Genomic DNA, 19,530 nt, shown 5'->3' on the forward strand with positions numbered 1-19,530 from the left:
ATCCTCTTCCTGCACCGTGGTTAAATAACACGATTCTCGAGTTTGAATTAATTGGCGATTTGGAATCGCACCTGGGAGATGCTCATTTGTGTCACAAATTGTTGAAGTTACTGTTGCCAAGGCTACAGTGCCGGACGTACTGCGCAATCTCTGAGCGGCGCACGAGCGGCATCCCAAAAGCTGAACAGTGCGTGGTCCGCCATTTGAAAAATTCTGTGAACACCTGTGAACTGGCGTCTGCACAAACTTCGCAGCTATCACAAATGCAGACGGTCATTACACTGAGCAACGTTTGGAACATGGGACACCAACACGGTGTGCAATTAATAAATCCTATTCTCTCGTTTGGAAATTAAAATATGTTCTTTTCAATCATTTATTCATTATTTCTCTTCCATTGTGTCCTTACAAATGTTTGTACAAAGTTTCACTGTCCTACACTCCCTCATTTTTCACAGGGCCTATCCGCCTATCCGAAGTACGACAGTTTAATGGTAACTGCTCTGTAGAATGATCACATAGCCTCAGTCACGGTAAAGTAGATGGCAGACTGCGGTCAATTGGCAGGATACTGGGAAAACGCAATCGGTCGACAAAGGAGACTTCTTGCAAAAGACTCGTGTATTGAATCTTAGAATATTTCTCGAGTGAGTGGGACTAACGAGTGACATTGAAAGGACACAAAGATGGGCAACGCAAATGGTCACGTATCTTTGACTCACAAGAGAGTGTGATGGAAATTCTGAAAAACTTTTAATCATTATTTTTCAAATTATATATCAATTAGCTAATGACAGTCCATTTACACAGTTTCGTGAACTAGTATTTCCTTTCCAGATGTTCTACCACATACTTTTTGAGCTGCTTCAACTAAAGTGTCTTTGAATAAACTCCATTCTTTTTCTACATTGCAGAAAACTTCTTTGGGAAATTTTTGTGAGATTAATTCTCTATACTTCTCAGCACAAAATCAGAGTGTGCATAGAGGCATTTATGAAGTCATTCTTTCCACAACCCACACGCCACTGGAATGTAAGAAACTGTAACATCTGCTAACGTACTAACAAGGAGGTGTCTCCCACGGTGGGACTGACTTTTTGAAACAATCTATACAGTCGTGTAGGTTATAGTCCAAGGTGTCACACTCTGCAGCAATTCGCCCTGTCCAGCACTCGTTTGTGAGTAATCGATGAAAAACAATTTTGGAATTTTGCGTGATGCTCTATAGCTTTAAAAAGAGTAACGATATAGAGACTGCTCGGGTAGTGTAACGGTTAATCCACAGTCTCGCATGCAGAAGGTTGTGGGTTTAAATCTTGTCAGGTGCCTTTATTAAATCCATTTTGAAATAACTTTGATCCTTACTTTTATTCAATTAATTGATATAAATGTAATTTTTTATTGCTATTCCTTTGTCACATTATATTAATCACCACATTAACCGTTTCATTTCTTTTAACTCTGAGTCATTCTTTTTCCATTTGAAAATTTTATCTTTATTTGTCTATCATAATATTTTAGACATTTTAAAATGCTAATCTACTAATTAAAAAACAAAAGACAATATAATCTATTTATACTGACTGTGCAATGGTGTCAAAAATACATTTTTCGCCACAAGGTGTTTCCTGAATGGTAATCATCATACAAACATTTAAAACATAAATTCTCATTGCACTATTGAAAAACATTGCAGATTAAGATTTTTAGAAAAAAAGGGATTGTAACTAAAATGAAATTCAAGCAAAATGAGGAATAGAAATAATGAATGCAATAAAATGGAGAAAAATATACTATTATAAAATGGAAAAAATTAAAATGAAGTTAATAAATAACAATAATTAAAATCACATGAACAAGATTTAAAGAGGAACAAGAATGATAGTAAGAAAAATGAGCACAAAAGGAGAAGTTAATATGATGATTAATATTACATGACAAAGGGAATAAAAAAATTCCATTTAAGCCAAAAAATTGGACAAAAATAATGATCAAACTTATTTTGATACGGACTTACAAAAAAAAAAATTCAAAGCACTTTATGAGATTCAAACCCACAACCTTCAGCATGTTAAGACTGTACCTGAACCATTAAGCCACCCGAGCAGTCTGTATCTATATCTGGATCCTGCTCCGGCTACTGCAGGGTCTGGGTGCTGACGAGTCCTCTCCATTGGCTCGGTCCTCCTTCCCCTTCCTGCCAGGTAACATCTCTCCTTTCCACAGATATTCTCACTCCCATTTTCCACCGTGTTTTCAGGCGCCCTCTAGGTCTTTTTCCATCCATCTTTAGTTCTTCCATAATTTTGGGGAGAGTCTGCCCACGCATCCTCTTAACATGCCCATACCATCTTAATCTCTTTTTTTTTATTTCTTCTCTCATACATTCTTGTTTAAGGTCCTTACTCTGTCCATTCTTGTTTTTCCCTTAACTGCTCTGAGAAATTTCATTTCCCTTGCTTGCAGTCTGCTCCAGTCCCTGTCTGTCATTGTCCATGTTTCTCCTCCATAGGTGACAACAGGGAAGTAATAATTCTTATACATAAGGAGTTTTGCTTTTTCTTAAACTTCCTTATTCCAAATCAAGGTGTTCCATTGTTAGGTAGACATTGCCTCCCTTCTGTAACCTCCTATTAATTTCATTGGTTATTCTTCCATCACTAGATATTTCACTCCCTAAATAAGTGAAACTGGTTGCCACTTTGAGGAGTTCTCCATTCAAAGTAATATTTTCGTTGATCCCTTTGTCTCTTCCAAATACCATTACTTCACTCTTATCTTTATTTATTTTTAATCCATACCTTTTCATTATTTCCTTCCACGCATCAAGCCGTAACTGTACATCTACCTCTTTATCGTTCCATATTACCATATCATCTGCAAAAATAATCTTTTTGTCTTTTTCTTTTACTATATCTTTAACTGCCCTATTCATTCCCTCCATTACAACATTAAAAAGTGCATGAGATAGAATACTTCCTTGTTTAAGTCCTTGTCTTATTTCGAAGTATTCAGAGTTCCCCAATGGTGTTCTAATTCTACAATTGTGTCCTCTGTACATTGTCTTTATTACATTAATGTATCCATCTTCTACATCTGTCTTCTTCATTTCTTCTCAGAGTCTTTCTCTGTTAACTGAGTCATATGCCTTTTCTATGTCTATAAAAACCATTATCACCCTTCTGTTACACTCCCAACATTTCTCCATCAGTTAACAGATAGAAAATATCAGGTCGATCCTGCTTCTTCCTTTCCTAAGTCAATGCTGTTCTTCACTAGTTCCTTTTCTATCTTTTCACTTATTCGATTCAGTAAAATTCTTTCAAAACTCTTGCTGTATGACTCATAAGGGTTATTGCTCTATAGTTTTTACAAAATCTTTTATTGCCTTTTTGAATATGGGAACAATGTCTCTTCTTCTCGAATCGTCAGGTATTATATTATTTCTCCAGGCACCTGCTGGTACTCTATACAGCCACTGCAATCCCACTGGACCTGCCGCTCTTATCATGTCCACTGATACTTCACCAGGTCCTGGGGCTTTAACCCCCTTTCATGTTCTTCACAGCTATTTCCATTTCTTCCCATGTAATTTGTCCTAATTCTGCTTCCCAACTGCTCTCCATTTCTCCATTATTGGTGTTTCCTCGTGTCCCTGCTCCTCAGCGTTTAACAGTTTCTTAGAGTGTTCTTTCCTGAGATCTTTTATATTCCCTGGATATTCAATCACAGTACCATCCTCTGTTTCCATCTTTACTGGTACTTCAGAACCCTTGTATTCAGTATCTCATCACATTTGTTACTTTCTCTCCCCATTCCCTATCTATTAGAATATAATCAATAACACTCTTGGTTCTTCCATCCCAACTGTATCTGGTGATAACATGACTTTCTCTCCCCCATGAACCATGGACCTTGCTGTTGGTGGGGAGGCTTGCGTGCTTCAGCGATACAGATGGCCGTACCATAGGTGCAACCGCAATGGAGGGGTATCTGTTGAGAAGCCAGACAAACGTGTGGTTCCTGAAGAGGGGCAGCAGCCTTTTCAGTAGTCGCAGGGGCAACAGTCTGGATGATTGACTGATCTGGCCTTGTAACGCAAACCAAAACAGCCTTGCTGTGCTGGTACTGCGAACGGCTGAAAGCAAGGGGAAACTACAGCCATGATTTTTCCTGACGGCCTGCAGCTTTAACTGTATGGTTAAATGATGATGGCGTCCTCTTGGGTAAAATATTCCGGAGGTAAAATAGTCCCCCATTCGGATCTCCGGGCAGGGACTACTCAAGAGGACGTCATTATCAGGAGAAAGAAAACTGGCATTCTATGGATCGGTGTGTGGAATGTCAGATCCCTTAATCGGGCAGGTAGGTTAGAAAATTTAAAAACGGAAATGGATAGGTTAAAGTTAAATATAGTGGGAATTAGTGAAGTTCGGTGGCGGGAGGAACAAGACTTCTCGTCAGGTGAATACAGTGTTATAAACACAAAATCAAATAGGGGTAATGCAGGAGTTGGTTTAATAATAAATAAAAAAATAGGAGTGCGGGTAAGCAACTACAAACAGCATAGTGAACGCATTATTGTGGCCAAGATAGACACGAAGCCTACACCAACTACAGTAGTACAAGTTTATATGCCAACCAGCTCTGCCAATGACAAAGAAATTGAAGAAATGTATGATCAGACAAAAGAAATTATTCAGATAGTGAAGGGAGACGAAAATTTAATAGTCATTCGTGATGGAATTCGAGAGTAGGAAAAGGGAGAGAAGGAAACATAGTAGGTGAATATGGATTGGGAGTAAGCAATGAAAGAGGAAGCCGTCTCGTAGAATTTTGCACAGAGCATAACTTCATCATAGCTAACACTTGATTTAAGAATCATAAAAGAAGGTTGTATACATGGAACAATCCTGGAGATACTAGAAGGTATCAGATGGATTATATAATGGTAAGACAGATATTTAGGAACCAGGTTTTAAATTGTAAGATATTTCCAAGGGCAGATGTGGACTCTGACCACAATCTATTGGTTATGAACTGTAGATTACAACTGAAGAAACTGCAAAAAGGTGGAAATTTGAGGCGATGGGACCTGGATAAACTGACTAAACCAGAGGTTGTACAGAGTTTCAGGGAGAGCATAAGGGAACAATTGACAGGAATGGGGGAAAGAAATACAGTAGAAGAAGAATGGGTAGCTCTGAGGGATGAAATAGTGAAGGCAGCAGACGATCCAGTAGGTAAAAAGATGAGGGCTAGTAGAAATCCTTGGGTAACAGAAGAAATACTGAATTTAATTCATGAAAGGAGAAAATATAAAAATGCAGTAAATGAAGCAGGCAAAAAGGAATACAAATGTCTCAAAAATGAGGTCGACAGGAAGTGCAAAATGGCTAAGCAGGGATGACTAGAGGACAAATGTAAGAATTTAGAGGCTGATCTCACAGGGGGTAAGATAGATACTGCCTACAGCAAAATTAGAGAGACCTTTGGAGAAAAGAGAGCCACTTGCATGAATATCAAGAGCTCAGATGGAAACCCAGTTCTAAGCAAAGAAGGGAAAGCAGAAAGGTGGAAGGAGTATATAGAGGGTCTATACAGGGGCAATGTTCTTGAGGACAATATTATGGAAATAGAAGAGGATGTAGATGAAGATGAAATGTGAGATATGATACTGCGTGAAGAATTTGACAGAGCACTGAAAGACCTGAGTAGAAACAAGGCCCCGGGAGTAGACAACATTCTATTAGAACTACTGATGGCCTTGGGAGAGCCAGTCCTGACAAAACTCTACCATCTGGTGAGCAAGATGTATGAGACAGGCGAAATACCCTCAGACTTCAAGAAGAATATAATAATTCCAATCCCAAAAAAAGCAGGTGTTGACAGATGTGAAAAATACCAAACTATCACTTTAATAAGTCACAGCTGCAAAATACTAACGCGAATTCTTTACAGATGAATGGAACTCATTTCTGGCCTCTAACCCTTCCATCTGGTTTCTGACAATCCTAGAATATCCAGTCTCTTCAGCAAATGTAGTACTTTAACAAAGGAGGTAGCTTCCGAAACACTAGTTCGACCAACACTCGAATATTGCCAGTCAGTCGGCGATCTCTAACAGATCTGAATGATAGGAGATTCCAAGAAAAGTAGGACATTTTGTTAAAAGTCCATTTAGTAAGTGCAAAAGTGACATGGAGATGCTCAGTCAACTGCAGTGGAAGATGCTGCAAGAGATGCATTTTGCATCACGGTATGGTTTACCGTTAGAAGTCCAGAAAGCATACGTTCCTGGAAGAGTCAACCAATATATTGTTTCCTCCTATATAAAAACGGCATGGTACACAAAGTATTCTCTGCCACACACAACGATGTGGCTTGTGGAGTATACATGTAGATGTATTCATCATGTCCACCACTTGCTACATCTTCCCTGTCAGTGTCTATATATTCAGTGTACCAAATCTTAGCCCTTTGGAATAGAAGGGTTTAATAAATCACAGCTGCAAAATACTAATGCAAATTCTTTAAAGACAAGTGGAAAAACTGGTAGAAGCTGACCTCGGGGAAGATCAGTTTGGATTCCGTACAAATGTTGGAACACGTGAGGCTATACTGAGCTTACGACTTATCTTAGAAGTAAGATTAAGGAAAGGCAAACCTACATATCTAGCATTTGTAGACTTAGAGAAAGCTTTTGACAATGTTGACTGGAATACTCTCTTTCAAATTCTAAAGGTGGCAGGGGTAAAATACAGGGAGCGAAAGGCTATTTACAATTTGTACAGAAACCAGATGGCGGTTATAAGAGTCGAGGTACATGAAAGGGAAGCAGTGGTTGGGAAGGGAGTGAGACAGGGTTGTAGCCTATCCCCGATGTTATTCAATCTGTATATTGAGCAAGCAGTAAAGGGAACAAAAGAAAAATTCAGAGTAGGTATTAAAATCAGTGGAGAAGAAATAAAAACTTTGAGGTTCGCTGATGACATTGTAATTCTGTCAGAGACAGCAAAGGACTTGGAAGAGCAGCTGAACGGAATGGACAGTGTCTTGAAAGGAGGGTATAAGATGAACATCAACAAAAGCAAAACAAGGATAATGGAATGTAGTCAAATTAAGTCGGGTGATGCTGATGGAATTAGATTACTAAAAGAGACACTTAAAGTAGTAAAGGAGTTTTTGCTATTTGGGGAGCACAATAACTGATGATGGTCGAAGTAGAGAGGATGTAAAATGTAGACTGGCAATGGCAAGGAAAGCATTTCTGAAGAAAAGGAATTTGTTAACATGAAGTATAGATTTAAGGGGCAGGAAATCGTTTCTGAAAGTATTTGTATGGAGTGTAGCCACGTATGGAAGTGAAACATGGACGATAAGTAGTTTGAACAAGAAGAGAGTAAAAGCTTTTGAAATGTGGTGCTACAGAAAAATGCTGAAGGTTAGATGGGTAGATCATGTAACTAATGAGGAGGTATTGAATAGAATTGGGGAGAAGAGAAGTTTGTGGCACAACTTGACAAGAAGAAGGGACCGGTTGGTAGGACATGTTCTGAGGCATCAAGGGATCACAAATTTAGCATTGGAGGGCAGCGTGGAGGGTAAAAATCATAGAGGGAGACCAAGAGATGAATACACTAAGCAGATTCAGAAGGATGTAGGTTGCAGTAAGCACTGGGAGATGAAGTAGCTTGCACAGGATAGAGTAGCATCAAACCAGTCTCAGGACTGAAGACCACAACAACAACAACAACAACATCTTCTCATTCGTTATGTGGTCTACCAATATAATCTTTTTCTTTCTTCTGTAGCACCACATTTCAAAAGCTTCTATTCTTTTCTTGCTTAAACTGCTTATCGTACATGTTTATCTTCCACACATGACAATACACCACACAAATACTATCAGAAAAGAATTCCTGACAGTTAAATCTAGACATGACGTTAACAAATTTTTTTTCTTCAGAAACACTTTTCTTGCCATTGCCAGTCTACATTTTATATCCTCTCTTCTCTGACCATCACCAGTTATTTTACTCGCCTAATAGCATTTAATTCGATTACATGCCATTATCCTCACTTTGCTTTTGTTGGTGTTCATCTTATGTCCTCCTTTCATGAAGCTGTCAATTCCGTTCAACTGCTCTTCCAAGTCCTTTGCTGTCTCTGACAGAATCACAATGTCATCGGCAAATCTCAAAGTTTTTATTTCTTCTCCATGGATTTTAATTCCGACTCCGAATTTTTCTTTTTGTTTCCTTTACTGCTTGCTCAATATACAGATTGAATAGCATCGGGGAGAGGCTACAACCCTGTCTCACTCCATTCCCAACCACTGCTTTCCTTCCATGTCCCTCTACTCTTATAACTACCATCTGGTTTCTGTACAAATTGTAAATAGCCTTTAGTTCCCTGTATTTTACCCCCTACCTCCTTCAGAATTTGAAAGAGTGTATTCCAGTCAACATTGTCAAAAGCTTTCTCTAGGTCGACAAACACTATAAACATTGGTTTCCCTTTCCTTAACATATCTTCTATGTGAAATCGTAGGGTCAGTATTGCCTCGTGTATTCCTACATTTCTCTAAAAATTCAAACTGCTCTTCCCCAAGTTCCCATTCTTCTGTAAAGGATTTGTGTTAGTATTTTGCAACTGTGAGTTAATAAACTGATAGTTCAGTAATGTAGTAAGTAATGAACATATATCTGTGTCTGGCCTCACTGTATTGTTAATTAACGATTTTGACGATAATGTGTTGTCAGCAGAATGTTACCATCAGTGTTCAAACTTGACACTTTTACACAATGCAGTGCTGAGTGTATTAGACTTTTTTCTAATCAATTTACATTACTCGTGCGATACCTGCCCACACCCATTTTCCATAGATAACTTTGCCACCGAGGGCAACAAATCGGGCACTGATGTATGTATGTCGGTTACCCGACAGACAAGAATTAACTGGTGAAATTGTAAACAATGATTTTCAGAAAATCATTAAGTGGTTCTCTGCAAATGGGCTCTCATTAAACTTTGACAAAACACTGTATATACAGTTCCACACAGCAAATGGAATGACCCCATTAATAAATATAGACTTCGATCAGAAATCGGTAGCCAAGGTAGAATATTCAAAATTTCTAGGTTTATGCATTGATGAGGGGTTAAACTGGAAGCAACACACTGAGGATCTGCTGTAACGTTTGAGTTCAGCTACTTATGCTATTACGGTGATTGCAAATTTTGGCGATATACATCTGAGTAAATTAGCTTTCTATGCCTACTCTCATTCTCTGCTTTCGTATGGCATCATATTCTGGGGTAACTCATCATTGAGCCACAACACTAGGAGAAAGGATGATCTTCACTACTCAAGGTTAAATCTAACTTGGGCTCAGAAGGGGGTAAATTATGCTGCCACAAAAGTCTTTGGTTACTTACCTAAAAGTCTGACAGATAGCCATATAACATTTAAAAGGAAATTAAAAGAATTTCTTAATGGCAACTCCTTCTACTCATTAGCTGAATTTTGGATATAGGAAGTGGGTAACTTCCCAACCACCATCATTACGAAGTGTCGTATTAATGATCTATGGAACAAGTACTAATCTAATCTAATCTGGCTCAATGAAGAAACTCCTCCGGTGCCATCGAATCACTCTACTGAGGTCATACAGTGTGGAGAGTGATGACTAAACTGTGAGGGAGACTGCAAACGCTCGCCACTGAGAACATCAGAAAGGACACTTTACCTTTTCGCGAATTGAAAGCGGCGAAGAGGGTGCACATCTGGACCTGCTGGCGGCGCAGCGCGTCTCTCGCCGCCGCCAGCTTCTCCGACAGCACCCGGACTTCCTCCTCCGCTTCCTCCAACGCGTCTTCGCCGGCCGCCTCGTGTGCCCGGTACGAGAAGCCGAGGTTGCGGACCGCAGCCTGAGAGGCGGCCCCGTCGCACGCCAGGCCCTCGTCGCTGTGGTCGCTCTGCAGCTCCACCATCTGGAGGGAACACGGCACACTTCTCTCGTCACTGGATCGAGCAGGTCACCGTGCGAGCTACGTATTTGATGAAATTGAATCGCCCACAAACCTATTGTCCGGCACAAAATTGTACTGCATCCAGACAACAGACGATGTTTGTGAATATAAAACAGGTGGCAAAGCTAGAACTGCAACAATCTAAACTAAATACTAGAATTTACAACTATAGTTTTTATAACAATACGGCATTTTTTAACTGCTAACCTCTGTTTATACCGTGTGTGTGTGTGTGTGTGTGTGTGTGTGTGTGTGTGTGTGTCAGTGAGTGAGATAAGGGGGGGGATAGAACTTTCTTTTTTTTTGGGGGGGGGGGGGGGGGGTGGCGGCTTTTGTACTAGCTGTTAGCGAGTGGCTCTATCTCCCCCCCCCCCCCCCCCCCCCTCTCTCTCTCTCTCTCTCTCTCTCTCTCTCTCTCTCTCTCTCTCTCTCTCTCTCTCTCTCACACACACACACACACACACACACACACACACGGTATTAACATCATAAACAGAGGTTGGCAACAAATAGGTAAACATGCCAAAGATGATGAAACACGTAATGGAGTCGCAATATTTACACTGTGAAAAGAAGTGTACGATGAAATAGTTGTATCGAGTGACAGAAGAACGATAATACACCACAAAAAAGAGTGAGAAACATGGTGAACAGTGTGAAATATAAAATTTTCCCGGTGAACTGAATAATCAAAAAGATTTCGGGCTTGCAGCCGGTCGTCGTTAGCTTCCATCCACGATATTTCGACTGGACAACTGCCAGCCATCCTCAGGTGAGCCATCGAAGACTGACGAAGACGCCCTCCGTTCCGTAATATATAGCGTGCAGCGAGTATTCTGCGCATGCGTCAAAATCGTGTGGACAGACGAACCACATCGCCCGCCAGCTGTCTTCGGCGTTGTCAATTGCCGCGGCCATCGGAGTACTCTGACGTCTCCGTCTGGAGCAGATCTTAGAGATGACGGGGTACCACGCATTAAGGATGTTGCTGTGGCCAAAATTGTTGTCTTGTCACACTCCATTGAGTGTCCAGTGGAAATGCAGTGCTCAGCAATTGCAGACTTGCTGGGTTGCAAAAGGCGCGTACAGCGCTGATGTTCAGTGCAACGTTCTTGTACTGTTTGCAATGTTTGTCCTATATATGACATGCCACACTGATGAGGTATTTCATAAATTCCCGGCTTCCGCAGTATCAGATCGTCTTTCACTGATCCCGGCAGGTCGGAAATCTTCGATGGTGGACGGAAAATTACTTTCACTTCTAAACCGTGGAGGATTCTTGCAATTTTGAAGGAAAAGTTGGCAACAAAGGGAAGAAAAGCTAAAGATTTAGTAGACGTGCTCTCTTCTTTCTCCACTCCCTGTTTCTTTGGCTTAATTGCAAGTGCCTTGCTAATTTGCCGGGTAGAATATCAATTCTCTTTGAACACCCTCTTCAGATGGGCAAGCTCTTCAGGCAAACTACGTCCATCTGACACTACATGAGCTCGGTGTACAAGTGTTTTAAGTACACTCATTGTTTGCGATGGGTGATGGCAGCTGGACGAATTTAAATACAAATCAATATGTTTGGGCTTACGATAAACCGAATGCCCCAAAGAGCCATCACTCTTCCGTCTAACTAGCACATCCAAGAAAGGGAGGCAACCAGTCTTCTCTAATTCAACAGTAAACCGAATGTTCTCATGAATGGAGTTGAGGTGATCTGAAAACTCCACGGAGAAGAAAAATTGATGGAATTACTTTTGAATGCATTGTGGGAACAGCAGTGATCAATGTCTTGTAAATAATTACTATTAAAAACAGTCTTGATCACGATTTATTTTACAAGGTGACCGGTTTCGACCACTACTGTGGTCATCTTCAGACCATTGAGTAGGAACCCCTTTCTGTTGTGATTCTCCAACAGAAAGGGGTTCCTACTCAATGGTCTGAAGATGGCCACAGTAGTGGTCGAAACCGGTCACCTTGTAAAATAAATCGTGATCAAGACTGTTTTTAATAGTAAAAATTGATGGAGTTTTTAGATCACCTCAACTCCATTCACGAGAACATTCAGTCGGGCGCTGCTGGCGGGCGGTGTGGTTCGTCTCTCCATATGATTTTGACGCATGCGCGGAATACTCGCTGCACACTATATATTACGGAATGGAGGGCGTCTTCGTCAGTCTTCGATGGCTCACCTGAGGATGGCTGGCAGTTGTCCAGTTGAAATATCGTGGATGGAAGCTAACGACGACCGGCTGCAAGCCCGAAATCTTTTTGATTATGGTGACCAGTATGTGGATGGCGAAAACACAAAGATGTGAAAACAGAACAGTGATAAAAGTGCTAGTGTGACCTCCAGACCAGATGTGAGGAAACGCAGATCAGCAAATCTTAAGTAATTTTGTTTTTACCAAAAATCGCGAAGTGAACCATTTGATAATCTATAACTAACAAAACTGTATCGCTATAGATCCCACTGATGCTGCCTTGAAACAGGAGAAGGCGAAACGTGTATGGATTAAATAAAGTAACTAGCAGCAGGAAAAGGTAGTTTGATTTGCAAAACGAGGATACAACAGCTTTATGACAACGTTCCCGATCAAATCAGTGAATGCTTGTGGGACTTTCGAATGAGACAAGCTGTACGTTAACGTACAGAGTCAAACTCCACCAGCTGCCTTTAAAGCGTACTGGTGGCAGATTACAACTGGTGCTAATTTACTTGAACTGATTGGTATGGTAAGCACTTATAGATTCCCAATAATCAGTCATAATCTAGTATTTTCAACAGTTGAGAACACAGAACAATTATTTCTACGGAAGAAAAGGTACAACGAAATACTCACTTGTTCGTACTGGCTTTGTAGATCAGCTTTCGCCTGCAAAATACTTTGGATCAATTTCGAAGAAATTTCTTCAAGGCTTTCTTCTTTAGCACCTGTAAAAACAAACAAGGATCTTTAATTTCACCAGAAGTACAGGTAACAGTCACAGGAGACATCTGCGAGATTTTTTGTTCACTACTACAATGGGAGGGATCACTTTCGGCCGGCTGTCTTCCGACACGTGAAACAGTTGCACAAATGCGAGACCTCATTAATTGTATTGTATAATATTGTGGATTAGATCACACAGAACTGAGAAGTATATATCTACCATTCAGACATTACAACTGTGAGAGGCACAATTTATATCAAATGAGGCTCTTGAACAGTACACCAATAAATTATTTTTATTTGTGAACATACAAAAAGTAGTGACGCAGAACATTTGTCCCGACAGCATTCTCGAAGTTTACTACACTGCGGAGGCCCAGTTCTGTCGGTCGTCAGAATGCCGGAAGTGCTGCGACAACCAACCTCCAGAATCCGTCTATTTTAGCTCAAAGTTAATTACTACCAAAATCTTGTCTAAAATTTTTGTGTGGCTACGTGGGTATTGACTAATCACTCGTTTTGAATAGGTCGCAGAAGGAGCCTCGCACGTACTGTGACACTCGATATATTGTGGCAGTCTTAAGACTGAGATTCAGTCTGTGAGCTACCGAAAATAAGTCAAAATTGACATAGCTGTACAGAGTGAAACACTTCAATGAAAACGATGTACCCACTGCTGCTCTCTGGTAGTAATTAATTCACACACTGTGCTTCGTAAATCCCATTGAGGGCAGCCTTTAGGGCTTTTAAACAAGTCAAGCTTTACATTAACGTGATGAAGCAAACTCTGCCAGCTGCCTAAGATTACTAACAATTTACAACTAGCACTAATTTCCTCAAACCGATTATTATGACAATTACTTCTACAATATTTTAAATATGTATCGCACAGGGTCAAACTTTTCAGTGCACTACTTTCCTGGAGAACTGAGCAAACTAGGTGAGGTTGTATTATTTATAAGAAATGTCTTTCATAAAAGAGTGTCAAAATTGTTAAATGGAACTACATAATTGGGTTTATTTTGTTTAGCAGACATGCTAAGTCGAAATAGGCACAAAAAAAAGATTCACACAATTGTAGCTTTTGGCCATTAAGGCTTTTGTCAGCAGTAGACACACACACACACACACACACACACACACACACACACACATCTGCAGTTTCAGAGAGCTAAGACCACACTGCAAACAGCAGCACCAGTGCATGATGGGAGGGGCGACTGGGTGAGGGTAAGGAGGGGGGCTGGAGCGGGGAGGGGGGAGGGGGGGGGATAGTGTGGTGGGAGTGGCGGACGGTCAAGTGTTGCAGTTTAGACGGAGGGCAGGAGAGAAGGTGCGGAGGGGGCTGGGTAAGTACCAGAAAGGAGAGAAATAAAACAAAATTAAAAGACCGGGTGTGGCTGTGAAATGACGGCTGTGTAGTGCTGGAATGGGAACAGGGAGGGGGCTGGATGTGTGAGGACAGTGACTTAATGAAGGTTGAGGCCAGGAGGGTTACGGGAACGTAGGATGTATTGCAGGGAAAGTTCACAAATGCGCAATTCAGAAAAGCTGGTGTCGGTGGGAAGGATCCGTACGGCACAGGCTGTGAAGCAGTCACTGAGATGAGGGATATCACGTTTGGCAGCGTGTTCAGCAACAGGGTGGTCCACTCGTTTCTCGGCCACAGTTTGTCGGTGGCCGCTCGTACGGACAGACAGCTTGGCGGTTGTCGTGCCTACGTAGAATGCAGCACAGTGGTTGCAGCTTGGCTTGTAAATCACATGACTGGTTTCACAGGTAGACCTGCCTTTGATGGGATAGGTGGTGTTAGTGACCGGACTGGAGTAGGTGGTGGTAGGAGGATGTATGGGACAGGTCTTGCATCTAGGTCTATTACAGGGGTATGAGCCATGAGGTAAGGGATTGGGAGCAGGGGTTGTGTAAGGATGGACGAGTATATTGTGTAGGTTCGGTGGACGGCGGAATACCACAGTAGGAGGGGTGGGAAGGATAGTGGGCAGGACGTTTCTCATTTCGGGGCACGACGAGAGGTAACCGAAACCCTTGCGGAGAATGTAATTCGGTTCCTCCAGTCCCAGATAGTACTGAGGGGAATGCTCCTCTGTGGTCATATGATTGACAAGCTAAGCTGCAACCTCTTTGCTGCATTCTATGTTGGTATGACAACCAACAAGCTGTCTGTCCGAACAAACGACCACCGACAAACTGTGGCCGAGAAACGAGTGGACCACCCTGTTGCTGAACACGCTGCCAAACGTGATATCCCTCATCTCAGTGACTGCTTCACAGCCTGTGCCGTACGGATCCTTCCCACCGACACCAGCTTTTCTGAACTGCGCATTTGTGAACTTTCCCTGCAATACATCCTACGTTCCCGTAACCCTCCTGGCCTCAACCTTCATTAAGTCGCTGTCCTCACTCATCCAACCCCCTCCCTGTTCCCATTCCAGCACTACACAGCCATCACTTCACCGCCACACCCAGTCTTTTAATTTTGTTTTATTTCTCTCCTTTCTGCTACTTACCCCCTCCCCCCTCCTCATCATCTCTCCTGCCCTCCGTCTCAACAGCAACACTTCACTGTCCGCCACTCCCACCACACTATCCCTCCCCCTCTCCGCCCAAGACTCCTCCTTTCCCCCACCCAGTCACCATTCCCATCAAGTACTGATGCTGCTGCTCGCACTGTGGTTTCAGTTCTCTGAGACTGCAGACGGGTGTGCAAGTTGTGTTTGCACGAGTGTGTTTGAGCGTGTGTGGATGTACGTCTACTGCTTACAAAGGCCTCTATGGCCGAAAGCTAAAATTGTTTGGATCTTTTTGTTGTGCCTATCGCGACTCGGCATCTCCACTATATGGTGAGCAGCAACTTTCCTTCTCTTGTATTGTTACATTCCATCCTGGATTTTCCATTGTTTGGTTTATTTCGTTTGTTGGAGTCACCAAGGTAGAACAGAGGAAACCAGTGTGGTACACTTACTCTGTTACAGTTCTGATTAGTGCCACCTCAAAGCCAGCCCACAGGACAAGATGCTGCTCAAACTGTCTGTGTTGCTCATAATTACTGTACATTAGTCAAGGAACGGGAAATGTAGTAATTGGTTGGATTGTTTTGAGATACTGAAATAAATTAGTCTATCTCCTTCTGCCAAACTGTAAAGTTAAAAGCAATAGATTTTATTATGTCAAAAAGTTTACGTTCATTGTGTGTGATTAGTTGTGAAGAATGTAAGAAAATAACTGGATAGATAAAAAATCTAGTCGCTAAGTGGCAGCATAACACACACATAAAAGACGGTTGTAATTGGCAAGCTTCTGGAGCCAGTGGCTCCTCCTTCAGGCAGAAGCATTGAAGGATAAGGAACAAGGGTGAAGAAAAAGGACTGGAGAGTCCCCTCAGCCCTTCTGCCTGAAAAGGAGCCACTGGCTCCAAAAGTTTTGTCAGGGCTGGCTCTCCCAAGGCTATCAGTAGTTCTAATGGAATGTTGTCTACTCCCGGGTCCTTGTTTCGACTCAGGTCATTCAGTGCTCTGTCAAACTCTTCACGCAGTATCGTATCTCCCATTTCATCTTCATCTGCATCCTCTTCCATTTCCGTAATATTGTCCTCAAGTACATCGCTCTTGTATAGCCCATCTACATACTCCTTCCACCTTCCTGCTTTCCCTTCTTTGTTTAGAAGTGGGTTTCCATCAGAGCTCTTGATATTCATACAAGTGGTTCTCTTTTCTCCAAAGGTCTCTTTAATTCTCCTGTAGGAAGTATCTATCTCGCCCCCCGATGATATATGCCCCTACATCCTTACATTTGTCATCTAGCCATCCCAGCTTAGCCATTTTGCCTTTCCTGTCGATCTCATTTTTGAGACGTTTGTATTCCTTTTTGCCTGCTTCATTTACTGCCTTTTTTTTAATTTTCTCCTTTCATCAATTAAATTCAATATCTCTTCTGTTACCCAATGATTTCTACCAGCCCTCGTCTTTTTACCTACTTGATCCTCTGCTGCCTTCACTATTTCATCCCTCAGAGCTACCCATTCTTCTTCTACTGTATTTCTTTCCCCCATTCCTGTCAATTGTTCCCTTATGCTCTGCCTGAAACTCTGTACAACCTCTGGTAATTTCAGTTTATCCAGGTCCCAACTCCTTTTTGCAGTTTCTTCAGTTTTAATCTACAATTCATAACCAATAGATTGTGGTCAGAGTCCACATCTGCCCCTGGAAATGTATTACAATTTAAAACCTCGTTACTCAATCTCCGTCTTACCATTATGTAATCTATCTGAAACCTTCCAGTATCTCCAGGCTTCTTCCATGTATACAACCTTCTTTTATGATTCTTGAAGCAAGTGTTAACTATGATTAAGTTATGCTCTGTGCAAAATTCTACCAGGTAGCTTCCTCTTTCATTCCTTACCCCCATTCCATATTCACCTACTACATTTCCTTCTCTTCCTTTTCCTACTATTGAATTCCAGTCACCCATGACTATTAAATTTTCGTCTCCCTTCTCTACCTGAATAATTTCTTTTATCTTATCATACATTTCATCAATCTCTTCGTCATCTGCAGAGCCAGTTGGCATATAAACTTGTACTACTGTGGTAGGCATGGGCTTCGTGTCTATCTTGACCACAATAATGCGTTCACTATGCTGTTTGTAGTAGCTTACCCGCACTCCTATTTTTTATTCATTATTAATCCTACTCCTGCTTTACCCCTATTTGATTTTGTATTTATAACCCTGTTTTCATCTGACCGTAAGTCTTGTTCCTCCTGCCACCGAACTTCACTAATTCCCACTATATCTAACTTTAACCTATCCATTTCCCCTTTTTGTATTTTTTGTATTTTCTAACCTACCTGCCCGATTAAGGGATCTGACATTCCTGATAACGACGTCCTCTTGAGTAGTCCCACCCGGAGATCTGAATGGGGGACCATTTTACCTCTGGAATATTTTATCCAAGAGGACGCCATCATCATTTAACCATACAGTAAAGCTGCATGCTGTCAGGAAAAATCATGGCTGTAGTTTCCCCTTGCTTTCAGCCGTTCGCAGTACCAGCACAGCAAGGCTGTTTTGGTTAGTGTTACAAGGCCAGATCAGTCAATCATCCAGACTGTTGCCCGTGCAACTACTGAAAAGGCTGCTGCCCCTCTTCAGGAACCACACGTTTGTCTGGCCTCTCAACAGGTGACTAGGACTTACACTCAGAGGGTTACGTACAAACTTAATTATGTATAATTATGTATACTGATTTCTTCATCTATCCTAGGAATTGAGAAACTTGGCAATTTTTGCCTAGTATTCACATCAATACAGGCAAGATATCTGTCCCGGGAATTCCAAAGCTTCCAAAAATGTTTAAATTTTAAGTTTTAAGTTCAATAACAAAAGAAAAAAGAAATACTATTTTCGTGTGATATAAGTACAAATTAACACCTCTTAGATTGTTTCCTTTATCTGTACTATGAAGATTTCACGATTCTATGTAAATGGGAAGTATCGTACAGGTTTCGATAAGCGACTTTGCGAGTATCAAAATATGTGACAAATGGCCATATCTTTTGATTGCACTGACTTAACAGCTAACATCTGTTACACCGCCAAGGCACTATAGACATTAGCATGTGACATAAATTTCAACTTGGTACCTCTACCTGTTCCTGTGTAAAATGGGTCTTAACAGACAAACAACAAAGTGTTCTTGTAAGGGCTCATTTTTAACGACTGATGTACAGAACTCTTAAAAAATTAATGCTTGCACAAAATTAATAAAATAGGTTAAAACTACTAACCGTCACTTCCACTTATTAACTACAGTGTATCAGAGATTTAGCAACCAACATCGAGAATTATCTTAACTTTGGTCTCGTGCAAATTTTCATTACAAATGGATTAATCGAATAATTTAGCTGGGCTCTCAGTATTAACTGTGACAGTTAGGTAACAGCAGGAAGAGACATTACTGGAGGATACTCTACACTGTCACATACTACTGTAGTTGAGATATTTGGTCCTGCTGAACTTTTTAAGAGAAAAAAATGCTGCAGCACCAATGAGGCCAAGGTCACCACTGACATGTTTTGTTGAGTTTTGCTATTTGGGAAGAAGAAAACTGACGGTAGGCAAAGCAGGGAGGATATGAAACGAAGACTGGAAATGGCAATAAAAGCTTTTTTCCCGGCATATGTCTCGAGTACAGCCTTGTCTAAAACAAAGATGTGATAAACAGTTTAGACAAAAAAAGAATAGAAGCTTTTGAAATATGGTGCTACAGAAGAATGCTGAACCTTAGCTGGCTGGATCACATAACTAATGAGAAGGTACTGAATACGATTGGGGAGAAACGAAATTTGTGGCACAATGTGACTGGAAGAAGGGATTGGTTGGCAGGACACATTCTGAGACATCCGGGGATTGTCAGTGTAGTACTAGAGGGATGTGGACGAGGGGGGAAAGGGGGAGGGGGTAAAAATCATAGAGGCAGAACAAGAGATGAATACAGTAAGCAGATTAAGAAAGATGTGGCCTGCATAGCTATTTGGATATGAAGAGGCTTGCA

The 19,530-nt window shown here is 41.3% G+C and overlaps 1 protein-coding gene across 2 annotated transcripts in view; it reads right to left on the bottom strand.

Moving 5' to 3' along the window:
• Positions 1-19,530, bottom strand: part of LOC124552608 (protein spindle-F) — a 154,017-nt gene that overhangs the window by 56,383 nt on the left and 78,104 nt on the right. For both annotated transcript variants that reach the window (XM_047126935.1, XM_047126934.1), the window contains exons 4-5: positions 12,870-12,961; positions 9,753-9,996 (exon numbers count right to left, since the gene is read on the bottom strand). In XM_047126935.1, coding sequence (XP_046982891.1) covers positions 9,753-9,996; positions 12,870-12,961 — 336 coding nt within the window. The remainder of the gene's footprint in view (positions 1-9,752; positions 9,997-12,869; positions 12,962-19,530) is intronic.

The sequence above is a fragment of the Schistocerca americana genome, chromosome 10 (genome assembly GCF_021461395.2).
Source record: "Schistocerca americana isolate TAMUIC-IGC-003095 chromosome 10, iqSchAmer2.1, whole genome shotgun sequence".
NCBI lineage: Eukaryota > Metazoa > Arthropoda > Insecta > Orthoptera > Acrididae > Schistocerca > Schistocerca americana.